The sequence below is a fragment of the Spinacia oleracea genome, chromosome 4 (genome assembly GCF_020520425.1).
Source record: "Spinacia oleracea cultivar Varoflay chromosome 4, BTI_SOV_V1, whole genome shotgun sequence".
Classification (NCBI taxonomy): domain Eukaryota; kingdom Viridiplantae; phylum Streptophyta; class Magnoliopsida; order Caryophyllales; family Amaranthaceae; genus Spinacia; species Spinacia oleracea.
In genome coordinates, this window is record NC_079490.1 from 149,613,791 (window position 1) to 149,635,097 (window position 21,307).

At 36.1% G+C, this 21,307-nt stretch overlaps 2 protein-coding genes and 1 long non-coding RNA gene across 10 annotated transcripts; 2 read left to right on the plus strand and 1 right to left on the minus strand.

The window, feature by feature from the left end:
• The first annotated feature begins 118 nt into the window (after positions 1-118).
• LOC110803529 (uncharacterized) lies at positions 119-9,532 on the plus strand. 6 transcript variants are annotated; one of them, XM_022009042.2, is made up of 13 exons: positions 120-367; positions 2,309-2,422; positions 3,404-3,652; positions 3,804-3,917; positions 4,053-4,202; positions 4,532-4,609; positions 4,681-4,902; positions 4,987-5,073; positions 5,698-5,817; positions 7,999-8,091; positions 8,243-8,358; positions 8,450-8,528; positions 9,038-9,532. In XM_022009042.2, exons 1-11 carry the CDS (start codon positions 218-220, stop codon positions 8,300-8,302), a joined length of 1,437 nt encoding a protein of 478 aa, XP_021864734.1. In that variant the 5' UTR covers positions 120-217; the 3' UTR covers positions 8,303-8,358; positions 8,450-8,528; positions 9,038-9,532. The 6 variants fall into 6 exon arrangements, with proteins under 6 accessions (XP_021864736.1, XP_056683523.1, XP_021864734.1 ...); XM_022009046.2 differs by lacking the exon at positions 7,999-8,091 and having other exon boundaries at positions 3,404-3,514; positions 3,590-3,652; XM_056827544.1 differs by lacking the exon at positions 8,450-8,528 and having other exon boundaries at positions 121-367; positions 3,404-3,514; positions 3,590-3,652.
• A 973-nt stretch (positions 9,533-10,505) lies between these two features.
• Positions 10,506-18,898, plus strand: LOC110803531 (uncharacterized). Of its 2 annotated transcripts, XM_056827546.1 has the most exons (7): positions 10,506-11,057; positions 11,975-12,052; positions 12,905-12,939; positions 13,035-13,090; positions 13,817-13,918; positions 17,766-17,915; positions 18,362-18,898. In XM_056827546.1, exons 1-6 carry the CDS (start codon positions 10,647-10,649, stop codon positions 17,888-17,890), a joined length of 807 nt encoding a protein of 268 aa, XP_056683524.1. In that variant the 5' UTR covers positions 10,506-10,646; the 3' UTR covers positions 17,891-17,915; positions 18,362-18,898. The 2 variants fall into 2 exon arrangements, with proteins under 2 accessions (XP_056683524.1, XP_021864742.2); XM_022009050.2 differs by lacking the exon at positions 17,766-17,915 and having other exon boundaries at positions 10,514-11,057.
• A 576-nt stretch (positions 18,899-19,474) lies between these two features.
• Positions 19,475-20,794, minus strand: LOC130459916 (uncharacterized). Of its 2 annotated transcripts, XR_008919645.1 has the most exons (4): positions 20,504-20,794; positions 20,357-20,427; positions 19,882-19,974; positions 19,475-19,671 (listed from the first exon to the last, which is right to left on the minus strand). It is a non-coding gene; the product is annotated as an uncharacterized lncRNA (long non-coding RNA). The 2 variants fall into 2 exon arrangements; XR_008919644.1 differs by having other exon boundaries at positions 20,357-20,755.
• Positions 20,795-21,307: the final 513 nt, after the last annotated feature.

Consider the following 21,307-nt stretch of genomic DNA (forward strand, 5'->3'; position numbering starts at 1 on the left):
ACAAATTTCTAAAATGGTTCGTATGCTCCTATGCGAAGACCACGACCCATGGGCTATCGGCGTACTTCTCGTGTTACAACGGGTCGTGCTCATTTATGTCCGAACCGTATACATAATCCAGTTAGAGGCTTATCAAATATCAATAGCTTTTTAGTTCCTCTCTCTCTTTGGCCTCGCCCTCTACTACCAGCAAACTGAGAATCCTTTGTTGAGGGAGATGATGATGTTGGCTTTGTCAGGTGCTTCATTTTCTTATCCCTTGAAAATATACAAACCCATAAAAGCCATAGCCTCTAATCCTTCTAACGTTTCTCTCTCCTCTCCCATTGCTCCTTGTTATCATTTTGACAGTCCTTTTGTTCCCGAGGTAAGTGTCACAATTTCCCAACTTTCTTAAATTTGTTTCTCAACTTCAATTTCCATTTTGATTAATTTTTAATTCTGGGGTTTGGATTAATTAACAAACTTTGGTAAATGCATGTGAAGTTTATGTACTTTTGATGAACATGAATAAGTCTTGGATTATGGGAATCAGAGTTTGGCTAAATTTTACCGTATTTTTTGTTATGTTATGTTATGTTAGGATGGAATGAAGAAGTTAAGTTTGTTGTGTTTGAATGGATGAATTTATGTGCTTTCAAAATGAAGTAAGGATGTAAGTCATGTGCCCAAGTACCCAAAATTGGTGTTTATTGAAGAAGGAATTGTTAGTGGTTTTAAGCAGTCTTGAAATTAGAATAATTACAAGGTGGAATCAGAATAATTAGCTTGAGACTTCTCCTTTGTTGCTTGGACTTTAGTTTCGATAAATTGTTCAATTTGTATTGCCTTGGAACTTTGGGCTTGTATACTTCAAATTAGGCTTCAAGTAAGGACACTGATTCAGTGAATTATCTGGTCAATGGATGTAATCATCATTTATGAGTTTTAGCATTATGTAGTTTTTGTTAATCAATTCATCACCATTTCACTAATATAAGCATTATCCTTAACAATGCATTGCAACAACAGTATGTCATATCCCACGTATATTTGTAATCAGAAGTCATCTGTGTATGCGAGCTAGCTTTATTGGTAGAGTCTAGGGGATTGTACCCATAACTTAGGATCAAATCCGGTGTACATCATTGCCTTTGTAACTTCTATACACCAATTAAAACAAAATAGTTGGAAGCCTTTTTGATTGAGACTTTCCCTGGTTTACCTTTATCCAAAAGGCTTTGGTAACTAACGATCCAATGGAAATAAATGGCATGGTAGATGATCTGGGTATTGTTGTTCTTTGATTGATGTAACAAAAGTTACAACTAGTAGAGAAATGTCTCCTTCCCTAATATTCTCTCACTAGAAATTGGTTGATCCTGTTAAGAGTGAGTGTTCAGCTGTGAATGCTGTAATGTAACTATTTCAGGGCATTTTCTTAAAAAGTCTCTAAGAAATTAGATCATAAATTCACCAAGAATTTTTGCATCAGTCTCACCTGTTCAAAAGTACTAGATCCACCCCCTGCAACAGATTAAAGGGCCAAAATAAAAATTTGAAACAAGAATTTGTGACCTCTTGGATACCCTGGAGTTCTGGTCACTGTCATGGTGAATTCTTGGGCTTGCCAACGTTAGGGGAGCTAACCTTAGTCTTAAGTAGTTAGATACATGTAATCAGTTAGTATTGGTGTAGCATATAAATACATGTCTTCTGTCATTGTATTAGAGAATTCAAGAAAATAACAAACTTCTTTAACTCTCTCTCTGATTCTATCTCTCTCATTCTCTCTAAAGAATTTTGTCTTCCTCCTTTCTGTTCTATCTCTTCTCTATCTCCATTGGAGAATATCTGCAGTGAGCTTGCCTCCTGCAACAGCCAATTGATTCTTGCTATAACTTATGGATTTAATGGGCTACATATGTTTTCTTGTTCTGCTTTTCTATATATGCCCATATGAAAGAACATTAACTAGAGAAGTACTTTGATATCCCTATTTACTGACCTTTATGGCTTTATGGCTTTATGTATGAAGCACAAAGGTTATTGTCATTCTTTTGTCGCTGAATCAAAGCACCATGAGTCCATGATACCCCTTCTAAGCCCCATGAGTCCATGATACCCCTTCTAAGCCCCATGAGTCCATGATACCCCTTCTAACCCCCATGATTAAAACTCCTTTTCTATTTCGTGCTTTAGTGTATATGAGTAACTGAAAATATTGCATGTTTGTTCTTGCTCCGGTTGGATAATAAATGCTTGTGGGACTTTTAAAAATACTTCTGCTAAGAATGATGCTGAATTCTTGTTCGTATTAACAATCCAGGTCGAAAATGCAGTCGCTTCACTGCACTCAGAGTTCAGGGGCATCGATAATTTAGTAGCAAACAATACTTCCCGTGTTCTGAAAGCTTTTCAGAATGCTCGTGTTGGATCTCATGTGAGTGGATCTGGAAATTCTATTGTATACTGTACTAACTGTACTATACTGTGGATAGTGCTTAAAGGCTTCTTTTTGGGTAGATGGAGGCAATGGAGCTTATTATGGTATTTGTTGTCAAGACAGACAGTGTGTTTGGATAGGGTAATTAAAGGAAAAGGGAGGAGAGCCAAAAGTGAGGGATTTATCATCACAGACCTCCCTTGTATGGATATGATTTAGGCCTTTGGGGGAGGGGAAGGAACGGAATCGGAGGGATCTATTTTCCTTCCCTTTCAATAAAACAAATCCTTCCGATATTGGAAAGGTTTAGAGGAAAAATAAAAGGCACACTTCTTCCCTCCCCTCCCCTCCCATCCCCTCCCTTCCCCTCCCCTCACATCCCTCTCTTTTCTCTCAACTTCCTTCTCCTTCATTTCCTACCACAATAGCTATCCAAGCATAGTGTAAGCCTACCTTACATGATATGCATTTGGATCTTAACATTGTCCAATAGCACCTTTAATGTTTGGTCAAATACTATTAGCCTAGATTTCACAATGTAGTAGAAAGGACAAAGGTGAAGGATAAACTATTCTGACTAATGTCACAAATTTAGGATTAGTTCATCGGTAGACATTTAAGAATTTTCATTTTAACTACTGGATATTTTTCTATGCCTACAACTACCAAACAAAAAATGTTCCCGTACCAAGTTACCAACCATAATCTCAAACTATAGGGAGCAGGATTATGAGATTCATTTTTCTTTTCTTGGGGAATTGATACATCAAAATAAATTACGTCTGATGTTGACTGGAAGAAATTATGTTTTATTGATATGAAGTTTTTTATTTGTGATAATTTGTCCATTAGCCCAACTGTGTCTCCTTTGTTGGCCATCCATTTAATATTACAGTAGTAAATATGTTGTTTTCTTGATCTTATTAAATGGCAAGTATCAATGACATCAACAGAGTTCTCTGATCCCACTTTGTGTAGTTTTTTGCTGGATGCACTGGTTATGGGCATGATGAAGCTGGAGGACGTGAAGGTTTAGACCAAGCATTTGCCGAAATATTTGGTGCTGAATCTGCAATTGTCCGTTCACATGTAATTGTTCCCCCCTTATCTCTCTGCAGCCTTCGGTTCTTGTTCACCTTTTTTCCTCATTGTTTGGTCTATCAGTTTTTTTCAGGCACCCATGCTATCACTTGTGCCTTGTTTGCTATGTTGAGGCCAGGTGATGAGGTTAGTTCTTTTTCTGTTTTACTTCTACTTATATCTTAGGTATTTTTTCTTTCTGCTTGCAATAGAAATTTGAGATCTTCACTTCTTGTTTCCCAAGGTTTAAGCTAGCTAATATCTGGAAGAGTGTCTTCTAGACTTACCAGTTTTCTAGCTTCTGGCAGTTGCTGGTGCTCCATACGACACTTTGGAGGAAGTCATTGGAAAGAGAGACTGTAATGGGATTGGATCTCTGAAAGATTTTGGAATCAAATATAGAGAACATGCAGTAATCTATCATTCTATCCTTGCATTTCTTCTCTTTCTATTTCTCTGTTTTCATATTTTCTGTTTTCCTGGTAGTGTGATGGGAAGCATTCAGGTGACAATCTGCAAAATACTGATGGTCTAGATGCTATTTCAGCTTGCTGAGGATGGTGGACTTGACTGGGATGGACTGGCAAATGCCGTGACTCCTCAAACAAAGTGTGCACTCATACAAAGATCATGTGGTTATTCATGGCGTTGCAGTTTAAGTGTGAATGAGATAGGGAGAGCTATAAAAATGATAAAGGTATGCCTGAAGCACTTACTATTAAATTATGTCCCTTTCCTAGGCTAATTTTATTAAGATATTTATTTGTAAAAGGACCATGCTGAAAACTTTCAGTATGATCTTTAACTGTAATCTCCATGCTTTAACTTTGGCCTAATTGTAATATAAAAGTGATATTTTCATGTGCCATTGCTTTGACGGTTTGTTCATCTGCGGTTTGTTCATCCTGTTACCTTGGTTTCTCATGCACTTAATTGGTTTATATTTAGTTTTTGCATACGCGGTAAAATCTCTGAAAATTTCTTAACTTGAAAGATCCATCTGCTAATGTTTTATGTAACATACAGATGCAGAACCCAAATTGTCTGGTCATGGTGGATAACTGCTATGGTGAATTTGTGAACGCAATTGAGCCTCCCATGGTGGTATGTTGCAAATTCTGTTTGTAATAGTAATTATACTGGATAAGAAAGAAGAACTCATTAATTGTTCACAGGGTGCAGATTTGGTTGCTGGAAGTTTGATAAAAAATCCAGGAGGGACAATTGCACCATGTGGTGGTTATGTTGCCGGGAAAGAAAAATGGGTGAAAGCAGCTGCATCTCGTTTGTCTGCCCCAGGACTTGGTATTGATTGTGGCTCAACTCCTGGTGATATCATGCGGACTTTCTTTCAGGGATTGTACCTTTCACCTCAGATGGTTGGGGAGGCCATCAAGGTATAATATGCAAGATATAAATAACACTCTGATCTCTATATTCTTTAGTTACTTTATCTCTGCTTTATTATATTTCTTAAACAGGGTTCACTTTTAATTGCTGAGGTTATGTCTTCGAAAGGGTTCAAGGTTCATCCACATCCCCGAGTTCCAAGGAATGACACAGTACAGGTCAAACAGAACTAATCCATTGTTTTGGCTTTGTAAAATTTGTGGTTTGACAATGATGCTGTTTATACATTTCATTTATTAATTGGCTTTACAGTCATGTTTCCCTTATGTCATGCTGGAAAATTTTCGCTTTATCATATTGTAACCTTTCTGTGACATTTTGTTGACAAGAGGATGAATCTGATTGAAACATCGGACATCTGTTAAAGCTTTACTGACGCTACTCTGGATTTATTATCGGTATTATTTTGACAGTTGCCATGACTCATGAGGTTCCAGTGTTAAAGTAAATGCCATTAGACTAATAGTGCAATGCAATTTTTGTTGCTTACATCTAGCTAGTTCAACTATTTGTCGCTTGCTTGATGCCAGTTGAGTCTCTTTTTCGATGGTATTACTGTGTTTAGTTGACTTACCTCTCATTTTAAAAGAAGGGCTCTCAGTGGATCCTCTCTTTCCGTGTACATTTCTTTAAGTACTGATTAGAGGCTAGAGCAGCAACCAAACTTTCATCTTAACTGTGAATTTAAAGGCTTCAATTTTCTGAGATAATAGTTGGCATAATCTCTAATTGCTTCTAAACCAAGAAGAATGAATAGCTCATTATTACTCTTATCAATCCAGGCTGTAGAGCTTGGGAATCGAGAACGTCTTATTGCTTTTTGTGAGGCTGTGCAGAGAAGCTCCCCTGTTAGTTCGTATACAAAACCAGTGCCTGGAGCAACTGCTGGATATGCATCAGAGGTGTGGTTAACTATACCATTTTGTTTTGACATTTTTTGCAACGTGTAACTTGTTTGAAGAAGAAGTCATTTTGTGATTGAATGTCTCATAACTCGCAGTTATTGGGAAGTGTCTTGCTATTTATTGAATGCAATTGTTAAGTTTTGATTTTATTGTTTCCTATCAAAATTTTGATTTTCTAGTTCTTGGTATCTTAAAGTATGGCTACCTTTCTCTTTGCCACCCACCCTCTACTTCAGTTTGTTTCTCTGTTTCTCTGTTTCTCTCTTCCTTCACATTTACGCAGTCTATGCAAAGCTTGGGGCTTCAAATAATAACTTAAGGGAGCTTTTTGGTGTACATATTCATTAGTGGGTTTCTTCAGAAGTCCTTGTCGATGAACTGCAAATCTTATCCCAAAGACAGGTGCTTTCTTTACTAATTTACTGAACAGGGGAGATTTCTCTAATTATTAAATACCTGGAGCTGTTTCTGCATCCAAAACTTATCTCTTTACGTATTGGGAAATAATTGCCTCACTCTATTGGGTTGTTGGTATTGTAGGCAGAGGTAAAGCTCGTAGGGGTGTTGTATGGGGTTTATGTTTACATGAACAAATTCTGATGGCTGTTACGACTTCATTTCTCATGTCTTAAATATGTATAAAACATTCCTTTACTCTCTTTTCGGCCAATATAAAGATAGTTGTCTTGGCAGATTTCTACTTTCATTTGAATAGGTTTATAGTGCTTTGTTAACTATTACGTTTCAATGTTTCTTTTTGGGTAGTCATGCATTTTTCACCTGACAAAAAAGAAAAAGAAAATTGGACAGTGCTAGGCAGGAAGTTTTTTAGCTACTAGAAATAGTCCTTCAGCATCTCAGTTGATATTTTGTTACTCTGAGCTTGTGACATGTTTATATTACTTCTTATGTTACCACTTTTTATAGAAACTAAATAAATGTTCTTCTTCTAGTCTTCTACTTTTGCAAAAATCTTTATTTACTTTAACTTATTGCAAAAAAGTTCCTAATCACACAAGAAAGGACCTTCTATAATTTCTAACTAGTAAATACGTTTTGGTAATGGTCTGTGCATTTACACCTCCCAGAAGTGAAGTTTTTGCCTGACCCTGACCCTGCACCAGCCATGTTAGTTGTCATTCTTGGTTTTATCTAAGAAATACAGTCATGTTTACCATTTTGAAATGAGAGTGTTCCTAACGAGCTCTGAGGCTTCCTCGTCTCCTGTTTGGTTGATTAGTAATAACTCTAAGTTTAGGTCTAGACACTCAAAAACATATAAAAGTAGCATCAAAGTTATGGAAAATGATAGGCTAGTAAATAGTAGTATTATACTACCTATGAACATAGAAGAGAAAAAATATTATTTCAGTGGACTTATAAGTTACGGTGTCATGTTTGTCTGGATCAATGATAGAAGAGGATGACCCGTTAGATTGAAATCATGGCATGAACTTGATCTTGTTTTCTGTAACACTTACATTACAAATATCCTTTATCTAACATCACTATATTAGGTCGGGAGCAATGTCCTCGTGTTTCCTATCTCTTACCTTTCCTCTTTCGTCTAGAGCTGGCACCTGATAAATATTAGTACATGAAATGTTAAATGATTACTTCATACAACAAATTGGTGAAATCAATCCTCGTTCAGGTTGCGTGTGTTCATATCCATTTATCCTCTCATTCTGTCTTTTTTTTTTGTTATGTTTGGTTATTTTCAATATTGGCAGATCTACTTATGAGCAGCATGTCTGTTTATGTGGTTTGTTATTTGTTATTTTTTCCCTTATTAGACCCTTAATAAGTAATGAACAATAATGTCTTAGAGATATGAAATGAGGTGTCACACTCTTACTCAGTTACTTGTATACAAAAAGAGTTTAGAAGATAAAGTTGTTATGATGTCACTCGTAGAATCACCCAAATAAAAAAAAATGAAAGCTAGAGTCAAAACCAATCATTGTCTCAAGATACTGAATCATGCATGTTCTTTCCTACAAGATCAAGGACCAACTAGACTTATTTGATTCTTCAGTTAAACTGTTCCTATACCTTTTTTTTATATATATCTCACATAATTAATCGGAAATGCTTGCTTGATTACCACTAAAAAAAATTAAAAAAGAAACTGGAATAGCTTGCTACAAAAATAAACTGAGGTCTATGGCGGTTCAGGTGATCTTTGCTGATGGGACCTTCATTGATGGTAGTACCAGTGAGCTGTCATGTGATGGACCACTGAGGGAGCCATTTGCCGTATTCTGCCAGGTCTTTTGTTATAATCCAACTTTCGGATTTGTCTCACATTGCTTTTTATTTCTTATGGCTACATCAAACAATATTATGGTGTTTTCTCTTTAACTGCATATCGTGTTTAAATTCTTGTTGAATTAAATTGGGATGCCTGAATTTGATGCAGGGTGGTACACACTGGACACAGTGGGGAATGGTTTTGGGAGAGGTTCTTAAATCTATATAGTTAGAGCAGACAGAGCTGCAGCAATATTTTGCAGAAGTATCATTCTTTTAGCAAAGGTAAAGAGACTCGTTATGGCACTTGGTCTGTGGTAATTTAGCTATAAAGCTTTTCTATTGAATAGTATTGGTGGCTGTGTATCATGTACAGTTTTATCAAATATTTAAACATACGGAGATTCATACAAGTGTGCAAGGAAGAACTACTCTTGCAGTGAGAATGGGAAAAGGTGACAACATAACTGTGTGTTTTTTGAAACAAGTTACGTGTGATGCATGACAGATTCTTACAGATTCCGTTCCCTTGGTTAAGTAAATGCTGATGCTGCCTCGAGAATGGCTTTTTCTTTCTTATACACATCAAGTCATGATTTTATTTTATTTTATTTTTCGCTCATTCAGGAGGAAATAATTATTTAATCCCTTTTATTAATTAGGTGGAAACTGCATCCCTTAGACCTACCACACCCTGTTACCACTGAAGACTAGAGTTCTCTTTTGATGATTTCTGTCAGACTAAAATTTGGACCCAGATGCCCCATGAACTGCTAAAGTCACAACAATTCTTTAAAAAAGTAACCCAGATAATGATATAAATGGAATGAAATTAAAGAAAATGTAGTTCATATTTGTCATTGTGATCATATTTACTTGGTTGACTACAATACAAAAGGTTGTTATTGTTTGGTTCTCTTCATTCTGCAGGTAACTTCAAATCACGTTTGTTTGCGTTTTTCAGGAGCCAAAGAAATGTAGTAATGTCTGATCAACTGTTGATATCACTCAGTAATTGATCGGCATCTCTATATCTTCATCTGAGGAAAAACAAGCTTCTGTTGCCATGATTTTCATTGGATACTAGTCAGAACTATTTGAGGCCCAGGTCATTATACTGAAACTCTGGTGTAGAGTATATTGAAATTTCCTGTCCAAAATTATCTGAATAAAAACAAGTTCCTGTACAATTTTGTTAAAATTTTACTAAATTCCTAGTGGTACTTGGATACTGGAGAGGATCTAGGCCTCCTAATGTTACCCTTGCTATTTTGTTCCAAGTTCATATTCAAGCGATCTCAATCTTGCTTCCCTCCGAGGCTCCGACCAACATATAGAAATTCCAGGAACTATGTATAATGTATTGGTGCTTAACTTGCTACCATAATTTGCTGTAAGTTATTAACAGGATCCTACTGAATTAGACCAAATCACATTTCAGTAAACATTTCCCCTTCTACTTTATTCCATTTTTACAAATACTTTTTTAGCATCTTACCCCTGTTATCTATTTATCTTACAATTTATTCATCTTTTTGCTCGCTATCTCTTACATTATCCACATATTTATTACACCATCTACCTTTTTATTCCATCTTTCTTATTTCATCCACCTTTACCTAACTTTTTCAATTTCACCGTGATTTGTTCAATAAGTAGAACAGAAAAATGGAGGTTTTAGAACCTATGAAAATCATAGTACCCTTCAGTCACATTTTAGTTGCCCATAATTTTTTTGTGAGACCTTTTGGGTCAAATAGGCAAGCAAAATGAAGCAAAATGGTGTGTACGGAGAATAAGATGTGTATGTATTATGTTCGGGCAAATTTTTGCTCCACCCAAGTACATTCAATCAGTGGCGGACCTTGAACGGTTTTATGAGGGGGGTCGGTAGAAAAAAATTAAGCAATATACTATGTAATTATACAATTATTACACAAATTTTAGGGGGGCCGTAACTAAAAATGCACTATAAAATTTTTCGGCCGGGGGGGACCGTAACTAAAAATACACTATAAAATTTTTCAGCCGGGGGGGCCAACAAAGATCCGCCCCTACATCCAATGCTGGTTGTACCTCTCTTACCGTCCAAAACAACGTCATTTTGTGCTATTCAGGATGAATTTGCTGGAAAGAGAAAGCGAGGTTCAAGATATTTTAGTATTTTTCTTATTCATTCATAATCAACTCCCAATCTATTCTCATTACTAATCAAGGGAAATGCCAATATTTTCTTTAATTTTCAATTGACAATTCCCAATCTATATCCCTTCTTTTATTCCTTAAATTCCCATGTCCACATACAAAACGCTCTGTTAAAAATACTCACATTTGCCGACATTGTCGTGCCTTGGATGGTCCGACCCGGTGCCATCTAAAATGGAATGTGACAAGTGACAACGTTGGCGTACTTGGAAACGGATATGCTTTGAGCCTTTGAGGCCTTTTGACAAATAAATCTCCACCACCTCACATTTGATTATTTTCCCTCGGAAGAGCTCCTCCTCGCTAGCCTGAAAAGTGAAAACTACAAATGCTCAAATTCTTACTTGTTGTTAGCTAATGGTTTTTCAATGACAACTCTTTCCCCTTTATCCATCACCATCCCAATTAACAGACCCAGAAGTAAATTTCTCCCCAAATCACTTCAACCCATAAAATTTTACCATCTAAATTGCACAAAAAATGGTGTTTTTCGTCAAAATTGTATAAAAATAGAGCTGTGCGCTTATAGAAGAAGAGGGGTCTTACAAACAAGTAAAGATGGAATTTTGTGGGGAGATAGGAAGAAATTAAGGTTGCAAAAGAGGGTAGTATTGGTAAAATTCAATCAATTTCCTAATAATTTCAATGGCGGAGGTGATAAAAGAGATGATGGTACAACAGCAAGAGTGTTGGGTAATCTTGCTTTAGCTGTGGGATTGACTTATCTTAGTTTCACTGGCCAACTCGGTTGGCTTCTTGATACTATCGTCTCCCTTTGGGTAACGCTCCTTAAACTACTCTACTTGTTTCAATCTTCTATTTCAAACTTTGTTTTGTCCATTAATTTGGGTTTTGGTTTGTTGTTTAAACTTTAAACGTTAGTCTGTCTGATGAGTATTCGATAGTTTTTGGGAGTCTAGTTAACGGTTTTACTGTTCGTGTGTGTGAGATTGATCAATATCGGATAATAACTTAGACTTTCACTGTTCGTGTGAGTGGGATTGATCAATATCGGATATTAACTTAGATTTTCACTTTCGTGTACGTGAGATTGATCAATATCGGATATTAGCTTAGACTTTCTCGTCGACGTGCCCATTTTGAATCCATGGTTTAATCTTGATATGTTTTTGTCTATTTTAATTTTTGTTACAAATTGCATGTTTGTTCCTTGTATATTTGGTTGTCTGTTGAATGTTATACTAGCTTATTGTTGCTAGCAATACATATTTTGTTTCTTTCATGTTTGAACTTATAGTGGCTACAATGCATCAAGTTCTAGTTGGCACATATGATAAGTTGCTCTTTTGAACAGACTCAACTAGAAGTTGTAGTTGATTGGTATATGCTTCAATCCCGAATTTCAAGTCAGTCCTTTTCCATTCTAAACTTAACCATCTCATGTTTGATCGTAGAGACTTTCTAACTCGTAAGAGATTGTCATATGTTGTCATTTTGGTGCTGTGGCAGTGTTGTGCATGCGAACTGCGAAGTAATGCATACAGCGTACAACATGTCATCATCCCGCCTCGTGTTTATTGTTGTCGTGTTGGTCTACATTTTAGAAAATTCTGAATTTGTACAAGTGATCAGTATAATATGATCTCTGACGCATTTGTTATAATGTACTTCTGACTCTGAAAGACTGGAACTATTACTGATGTTGGATCTGACTTTCCATATTGCGCTTATGCAGCTGCTAGCAATAATTGTACCCGTAGTTGGCTTTGGAGTGTTTCTCTGGTGGGCAGGAAGAGACATAATTCAAGACAGTGTGAGATTTCATAAACTTCTTTACTTCTATGATATATAGAGCTTGTTTTGCCTAATCAACGAAACCTATTTTGTGGTTGTTTTCTCAAAAGAATGCACTGTCAGAGTTCATTTCTTCAACAAACCTGCTTCTATCTCTTCATTGTCTGAACGCTACCTTAATATTAACCCCTTGAATGGTCTGTACCCAACATACAGTCGTAAGGAGTATGTATATACGGAACTTCTGGTAGACCTGCATTTATGAGTGAGCTTGTCTAGATTTGTAGGAAGTTAGAAACATAGGAACAATAATAAAGCTTATCGGAAGCTCACAAATGTTTTCTGTTAAGTTAGCTGGAGTTTTTTTCAACCTGTTTAGAAATTTGCTTGTTTTTTGGGGGTAAACTGATCTCCTTAATCCTAATTGTATTAGCATAACCAATGTGGATGGACCAAAAAAAGTTAAATTGGCTACACTTTCAGGGCAGGATTTCTAATGATTGTCTTTCATTCCTTTAATAGCTGATTATATTAGTGTTAGGGGGCGTTTGTTGGGGGTGATAATCAAAGGGAAAGAGAATGGGCTGCAATCATTCCCTTTGTTGTTGTTTGTTAGGCTTCTTTTATCATTCCCTTTGTTAGTTGAATGGGTCTGGCTTTCAAATTTTTGATTTCATACTTTATTTTCCCTTACCGAGCAGTCGAGCACTAATTCTCTACACGGATTAGCTGGTGTTTGCATTGCTTTTTTCACCATTCTGTCAATTTTTTAAATATGAGAGTCTTGTCCTTGAGATTACTACTACTATCTGTTGTTATATGTTTTTTTCCTTTGACTAAAATTCTGTATCTCTGTTTGGTGTATATGCAGTGTCCTAGCTGTGGTAATGCTTTTCAGGTTTTCAAGTAAGGAAACACTTAATCTCTTATCAAAAGATGCTCATCGCTATCTTTTCTGGATTAACTAGTGGTTTATTACGTCTCTTGTTGACATGTGTCAGATCAACTTTAAATGATGAACCTCAGTTGTGCCCCTACTGCACTCAACCCTTTTCAGGTAAAGAGACTTATTCTTTTATTGTAAATTGTTGCATAGTTACATCATGTATTTTACTGGTAGTCATAGTACATGATGCTTACACAGGGCGTGGTGCTTTAACATTGGCCTATATTCAATTTATATGCTTCCCTCTTTTCAGTTAAATCCTGAAAATGATACAAAGTGTCTCTATCTAGAAAACAAGCAGCATTAGTTTTTCCACCATTAATATTTGTAGTTACGTATGAAAACAATATAAATGTGGAAGTTGATATTTTGAAAGTACACATCGAAAACGAATCTAACAGACTTCAAAACATTATGTTTTCTTTATGTATGAAGTATGTTATTAAATATGGTCCAAGTTTAAAAACTTTGGCCTAGAAAATTAATGTTGCATTTATCTGAAAACAAAGGGAGAGTTATAATTGAAAGAATACATCTGTTAACGATTAGATGGCCAGATGCATGACTCCACGAAGGAAGTTGTATGCTTCAGGAAATGCAACACATGTTATCAGTTTTCTAGTTAGGTATTAATAGTTTGTTTCCTTTTAGGATTATAATGCATGCATTGGTGGAATGATCGTTTCCTTTGGTTCACCTCATTTTGGTACAATGGTTGCCATGTTATCCTCTTATAGCCATTTAATTACTCTATATGACATAGGTTTATGGGAAACTTTTAAATTTGGAAAAAGGTCCCATTGCATATATGATATGGATTTGTTAAAACTTTTGCAGTGGAAGGAAAAAAGTTTGTAAAAGAACCTATCAATTTTTCCTCCAAGCGTTCAACTCCATTTGGACAAACATTTGATGACTTTTCACCTCGGTCTAGAAAAGGTATGATCCTGGTTTTTTTTTAGTATTTGTCCTCCCTTCCTAATTCCCCATTTACACCCTTAAGTCATATCCTTGGAAAGTATGGTGTAAACTCGTATTGTATGATTAAAAATAACTACAAGTATGTTTAGATTGTCGACTATTTATAATAATGTTTGAGCACTAGACTATCATTGATTGAGTACACATTCTTATTTCAAGTTTTACATTTTTCCGTCTTGAAGCTTCCCCCGTAACCGTAATTGGGGCTTTACACTTCCGTGAATAGGCTTGCATGATTATATGGTAACTAAATAATTATGAACGTCCTTCAATTGTTGTTATGGGAAGTGATTATCATCTTTTTGAAAGTTTAATATGTATTTGAGCACTAGAAGTTGCATGAGGAAAATAGCTGGGTATTCATTGGTATCATATTAAGTTTGACGATTAAGGACTGAAGTATTGGCTTAAAACTTTATTTGATTAAACAAAAGTAATTGTTTGTGAAGGTGCTTATTGCTAGATGACTAGCCAACTTCTTGTTATCCCCAAATCCTATTTTACTCCGTATCAGGGAGAAGAAAAAAGGACCACCTTGCAGGCTTAAAAACAAGTTTGATGTATGAATTGGTTTAGTTGTACAGCCTGCAAGGTGGTCCTTTTTCTTTCATTATTTTGTTAAAAAGAAACTAGAGCGAACAGAGAGATTAGTGTTTTTTCTTTTAAAGGAAAGTTTTTGCTCCGTTAAAGAACTTGTAGGTAGTTAGAATGACGTAACAATTGGAAAACTAGAGTTGATGAAAACTAAAGGAACGATAGAAAGAAAGAGGAAGCTATAGCACCATGCTCCTCGTTCAAATTGGCATGCAGTGATGTGCGCGATGCTGCTTGGGTACTTGATCGATGTGCGCTGACGCTTGTAACTTCTAAACTGTGTAACTTAGGTAAATTGAAGCCCTTGTGTTGTACGAATTAGGGTTTAAGAGTATTCTAGTGTTTTGGATTTTATAAAAATCATGTTACTGTGTAGAACATTTTACGCACTATAAGTGTAGAATGTGTGTCTAGAAGGTTTACACTTGTGTGGATGTAGTGTAACCAAGTAGCTTACTTTCTATTCATCCATCAAGAGGTGGATAAATCTAAAGTACGAAACAAAGTTTTAAATTGGAAGGTAAAGCAATCAACATCTATTCTAAATTACTTCCGTTTTCTTAAGATTGCAACACTTGTGTTTGGCACATTAATTAAGAAAAAAAAAAGGAGAGACTCATTTAAATTACCCAGCCTTCTCATCAGTCACTCTCACCACCCATCCACAACAACACCGTAGCAAACCTCACCATAACCTCGAAATTCACCACCTCAAGTCCTCATACCACACCCCTCGTCCCTCGCTGTCCATAGCACCATCAAGCCACCACTACAACCTACACCTGGAACAATGTGTGAGAAAGCGGCTTTGCTATTGAGCATGGAGTAGAGAAGATTTTGGTGGCTGGAACCCTAGAGTCAGTGGAAATAGTGGGAGGATTCTTGCCTGCGACATCCGGTGCTTAATGGCGCCATCATTTTTCCTGGATCTACAACATCATATAAGGGTGGGAAAAGGACATAGGAAGGTGGTAATGAAAAGGGAAGGAAAGGGGTGACAAAGGTGTGGGGTAGTGTGTCTAGCAAGGTAGGGAAGTGGTGGTGGAGGGAGCAAATAGCAAAAAGAGAGATAGAGTGGTATTTAATAATGTACTAGGTAGGATGAAAGAAGGACATGTGTGGTAATTTTGTTGGTGAAACTTACGAAAGATAAAACTGTTGCAATATGTTACAATTGTTAGGTTATGAATAATACAACAATATAATTCATGCGGAAAAACTATAAAGCCAGAATCCAAATTAATTGCCACATAGTCAATTAGCATAATTTAGGTGACATACAATGTGATGCGTGCCTTCCCTAGCTGCTCCCTAACCGAACAAGAACAAGTCTTTAGAGCCCCAAACGTTGTCCTTCCGTAGAAAGTCCACAGCACGTTCGGATCCGCCTTAGGTTCAACCAACTAGGATTTTACTTAAGGTTTTATGTATTCGGTTAGGCTGGTATTATGTTCTCCCTTGAACACAATGGGAATAAAGAATATGTTTTCAATTCAATTGATGTCTATAATTATGAGGCCCTAGCCTTTTATTTATAGTGTAGAAAATAAGGAATTTGAGTTTCACTAGGAATAGAATTACCAAACCTACTAGGATTGAAATTCTTATTCAATTAGAATTGCAACTATAATTAAACTCTTAATTATTTGAATTCTAGTAAAAGTAGGAATACTTAATCCAAGGTTACTTGGGAATTAAGCAATCGGATATTTCTTGGAGCCCAAGACGAATAACCCAACGCAGCCACAAGGGCCCACGTGGGTGTGCGTGCTGCCTCGGCCCATGCCTTGGTAGGCCTTGCACACGGTGCTCGCAGGCTGGGCGCAGCCCATGCGTTGCTGCCTTGCCGCAGGCTTGGCGCGGCCCATGAGCTCCCGCCTTGCTTGCAGCTTGGCGCGGCCCATGAGGCTGCTGCCTTGCTTGTAGCTTGGCGCGGCCCATGGCTGCGGCCTTGCTCGCAGGGCGCGGCCTCATGGCTGTTGCCTTGCTCGTAGGGCGCTACCCATGGTGCTGCCTTTGCTTGTCGAGCGATGGGCCGACTCGCTTGCCGGCTTGTCGCTCGTCGAGCTTTCGATTTGTTTTCCGATTCCGGAATTCATTTCCGTTTCGAACAAATATTTACGTTTCCGTTAATATTTCCGATTCCAAAAATAATTTCATTTTCCGACAATATTTCCGATTCCGGTAATATTTCCATTTCCGACAATATTTCTATTTCCGATAATTTTTTCCGATACAAGCCATGTTTCCGTTTCCGTTTCCGGCAACATCTACGATTTGGATAATATTTATATTTCCGTCATGAACCATATTTACGTTTCCAGCAATATTATCATTTCCGGAGTATTCTTTATTTTGCCTTTTGACGATTTCAGCTTCCACTGGAACCGAGATCCGTCGTTTCCGAATGTTCATAAATGGAGTACTTAATGAATAATATATTTACTTAAATACTTGATCCGTTCACGTACTATTTGTGTGACCCTACGGGTTCAGTCAAGAGTAAGTTATGGATTAATATTATTAATTCCACTTAAACTGAAGCGACCTCTAGCTAGACATTCAGTTCACTTGATCTCACTGAATTTATTAATTTGTTAATTAATACTAAACCGCATTTATTAGACTTAGCATTAAATGCATACTTGAACCAAGGGCATTACTTCCTTCAACAATATGTTAGAAACATCCTATTTAGGCATATGGTTCTAGGTGTTTATAATAGGAAGATAAAGCAACCCATATAACTTCAGTGAATAGGATAAGAGAAGTTAGATATGACAAATAGAAAGTAAATCTTTATTGAAGGAGGGGAAAAATATTAACTCTTTACTATATGTGAAGAAGGGAAAAAAGAAGAAGAGTTATGAGAACTTGAATTTGATTCCATCTTTCACGTTTACTAATTCTTCTCACTTAGGCCCGTTTAGTTCACCTTATTTCTCCTGATTTGATCTAGTCTTATCTGATGTAAACTTATTTTTTGTAATCTGATGTGATCTGAACTTATTCTTTCTAATCTTAACTATCTGAAATAAGTAATAAGGTCCTGAAATAAGGTGAACTAAACAGAGCCTTACTACATGCGTTTTTTTCAACTTATCGAACTTATCTGAATTTATAATAAAATTTAAAATTTTAAAAAATTGAACTTACTAGTGCTCATTGTTACTTATATGTACCTAATTGATATGAAACTTATTTTTTGAAGGGGAAAAGAACACCCCTAAGTGTCATGCAAACTTATTGGTGAGTGCGTTCAATGTTTGCAATCATATGAAAGAGAATGATTACGACGTTTTGGAACAGAACACGCAATTGTATCTTGCATTGTAAAATTCGTCTTTCAACCTGTTGTCGGGTAAATCTATTTTTTTTTCCTCACAAACTCTCATTAGTGGCTATAGTGTATCAGGTTGTTAGCACATAGTAAATATCAAGTATTGCTAAGTTTTTCACATCTTGTGGAGACATAGTTTCAAGAAAAATGCATATTTTGTTTATCCCTTGCTATACTTAACCAAATGAGAAAACAAATAGTGTTTCTTGTAGCTTACCAGGTAGAACCGACTATACCATGCATGAGTTGGTCACACACTTCCTAAAGTAAATGGCCTATTACCCATTAACTAAATCAAATAAACTTATACCCTGTCAACTACCACACAATAGAAAATCTTGGAGCATAGATGATTGGGTAACAACATTATTATTAAGACTAGCAATAGAATGTGATCAATTAGCTAGTTATTACTGGAATGGTTCAAATTTCTATCATTGTAAATACCAGTAATGTTTTATTTGCAGATAAAAATGCTTCAACATCTGTAGTTGATATTGAAGCTGAAGTGAAAGATGCAGATTGAAGCAAACAAGATTTTATCCCTTGTTGTAGCCGGTGCAGGTAATGCTATGTTTTGTTACAACGTCAAAATTTGAACTTTCTTATGTATTTAGCACCCAAGTTGGTGTAGCAAACGGCAAACCCCTGTGTTTCATGGTGCAAATATCGCAAGGATGTATATATGTGTATACTCTATTGTCAGGTTACATGAATTGATTTTATGTAGTTCATCATGTAACGTATTTTTTCCAAGGATGAGCTTGGTGGAGTCGGCCTCACGCGAGTCACACCTAGATTTCTAAGCTGCATATCAATGTTCTCATGTAGTGTAACTTTCAATCTGATAAAATTTGTACAATGTACTGTAATGTTAATTATCTTGATACAAAATTTTGATAGGTTCGTTCAGTTCATTTTGGATGATTTTTTTGATATTTAGGAGTAAAAAGGTATGTATCAATTATAAATCCTTGAGTTATACCCATTACCCAACTTGTGAATTTTTTGATCGAATTTTTTGATCATTACTATTTACTAGTGATGAAGCGATAATTCAAACTTGTTATTGTGAATATTTTCTTCTAGCTGTTCATAATGATGAGCGACTATTCTATCAGAGGATTGCAATTTTTGAGTCTTAAGCTTTTGAAAATGATCACCTTATCCTGCACTCCCCCAGATACAAGAACAAAACAGAAATCATTAACTTCCCGTTTGATATCGATTTTTTTTTTATAAAACTAAAAACTAAAATGTGAAAACGAGAAAAGCATTTTCCAGTTTTTTGTTGTCAGATTTTAAAATCAACATGACAACTGTACATATTACTATTTCTTAGTTCGTGATTCAACCTAAATCATATGACTTTAAAAAAACTAAAAACTGAAAACGGGTGGTGATATTGAACGAGCCCATTAAAACTGACAGCTTCGGGATACAAATAGGAATGACAGTTAACTGAAACAACCATTGAAGAAACAAACTTTCAGTACTCTATCAGGTCCTAAACAAACATAGACACTAGTATACAGGGATTTGTTGAATAAACTATACTTCGTATTAATTACATGCAAACCTTTGTACAAGGATGTTTTCATATCATACAAAGTCATGAAGTACATAACAGGATACATATTGGAAAACCAAAAAAAAAAAAAAAAAAAAAAAAAAAAAATAACGTACAACATTACAACACTAGATCCAGCTGGCAGCTAGCGTCATCCAACAGGACCGCCTGAATTTCCACATCTCACTTTGGCGATTTCCCAACTTTCTGCAAAAGGAAATGAAAAATAGAGACAAGTGATGATTTTCAAGAAGGTAATTGAAGTTAAGTGGATAGCAGAGGGGCTATACAAAACAATGTTAAAGCAAATAATTTGTTACTGAACAAGTAGATATTATATTTCTAGAGAACCCTAATTACTTGGTTGTTCTGCTTCTGCTGTCAAGACTCAAGAGAGCAACAATAAACATGGCTAACCTCGTCTTTGTTTTCTTTTTGATCTCCTGTGAAGAAGAACTTGTAGCCTCCATAGATTAGCGTGCCCCAACCAACCAGAGAAACAATGACAAACTGCAAACAATAAGCATTTACAATTATCAAACCCAATGTAAGAAATATATAGCACCATGAAGAATTCTCTGAATCCTTCATTTCACCTCTACCGTTAACCTTTTAGTGGAAATGTCATTTCAAGGAGTAAGTAACAAGCATTCCTAATTCCTAATTCCTAATTCCTTCACTCCTCGAAGCTTCTTTTCTAACTTTACGGATTGGAAAATCAAGTAATAAGGAAACTGCATGTTCTCGGGACACTAATATGTCAAAAAGGGTTCATTAAGACATGTATATCAATTTAGCAGAGGTTCATAGTATTAATTTAGCAGGTTCATCAAGATATTTATATAAGCTTGCCAATTTAGCAAGTAAACAAAGCCTATGATACAATACTCACCTGTTCTTTCTTCCATCTCGATGGGCTTAGCGGGTCTTGCCAAAACTTCACCTTCAGAGGACCATGATGATCTGCAAGGCAACCAAATTAAATATGCAATTAGTGGCCATAGATATCAAGATCGATCAAACTTATATGCAACTACACCTTTCAAATTTTTAATTAGTGTCTACTTGTTATCAGCTAGGTCACGGGTTTTGATCAACCTCTGCGTACATTTGGACCTTTCTCAGACCCTACGCTCTATGTGTTTTACTGGGTAAGACCTTCTACTTATTTCGAGATCACAAGATTGTTGAAAGTTTGAAACAGTAATATCACTGAGATAAGCTTACAAGCTCTCATCACCCTTCCAAAGTTTCTGGCTGTATGAATAAAATTTCACGAAACTCCTGATTTGATAAAAGGACTGAATGCGAATTCAAACTCTATTGATAATAAGGTCTTAGTTGCTGCTAATGATGATGCTATGACATCATCATGAATAAAGTTGTTACAACAACTTCGTACAGCAAACCTCCTTTCCTTTACTTTGTAATCAGTTTTTCTTCCATATAAAAGGAACTGTTATTGTAATATTAATTAATTAATTCTAATCATTACATTTTCTCTCTCCTTCTATTTCCTCTCTTGCCGGGCACTCTTTCTAAAATTGACATGGTATCAGACTACTAAGATCATCTTCCGCATTTTTTTTCTCCTTCGATCATAATTGTTGGATGTTGCTGGTTCTTGCTGATTAGCTCGAATTTTTCCGATTTCGTCACATTCAACCTAATTTCTCTGGTTTGGTTTCTAATTTTCTCTATGTTTTCTCTGATCTTTGCAATTTCTTCCCCATTTGTTGTTCTGATTGTTGATATTGCTCCAATTTCGTAGTAATTTCACTCATTTCTCTGAATTTCTTGTGGTTTAATCTGGAAATTGTCGATTAATTTCACCACTTTCTTC

Bases quoted from the DNA above. Each gene is read 5' to 3' on its own strand.
- LOC110803531 (XM_056827546.1), top strand. From the start codon at position 10,647: ATGACAACTCTTTCCCCTTTATCCATCACCATCCCAATTAACAGACCC. The intron at 12,940-13,034 runs GTAAGGAAACAC...GACATGTGTCAG, and splicing joins AATGCTTTTCAGGTTTTCAA to ATCAACTTTAAATGATGAAC. The intron at 13,919-17,765 runs GTATGATCCTGG...TATTTTTTGAAG, and splicing joins TTCACCTCGGTCTAGAAAAG to GGGAAAAGAACACCCCTAAG.
- LOC110803529 (XM_022009044.2), top strand. From the start codon at position 218: ATGATGATGTTGGCTTTGTCAGGTGCTTCATTTTCTTATCCCTTGAAA. The intron at 3,653-3,803 runs GTTAGTTCTTTT...CCAGTTTTCTAG, and splicing joins TGTTGAGGCCAGGTGATGAG to CTTCTGGCAGTTGCTGGTGC. The intron at 5,074-5,697 runs GTCAAACAGAAC...TTATCAATCCAG, and splicing joins CAAGGAATGACACAGTACAG to GCTGTAGAGCTTGGGAATCG.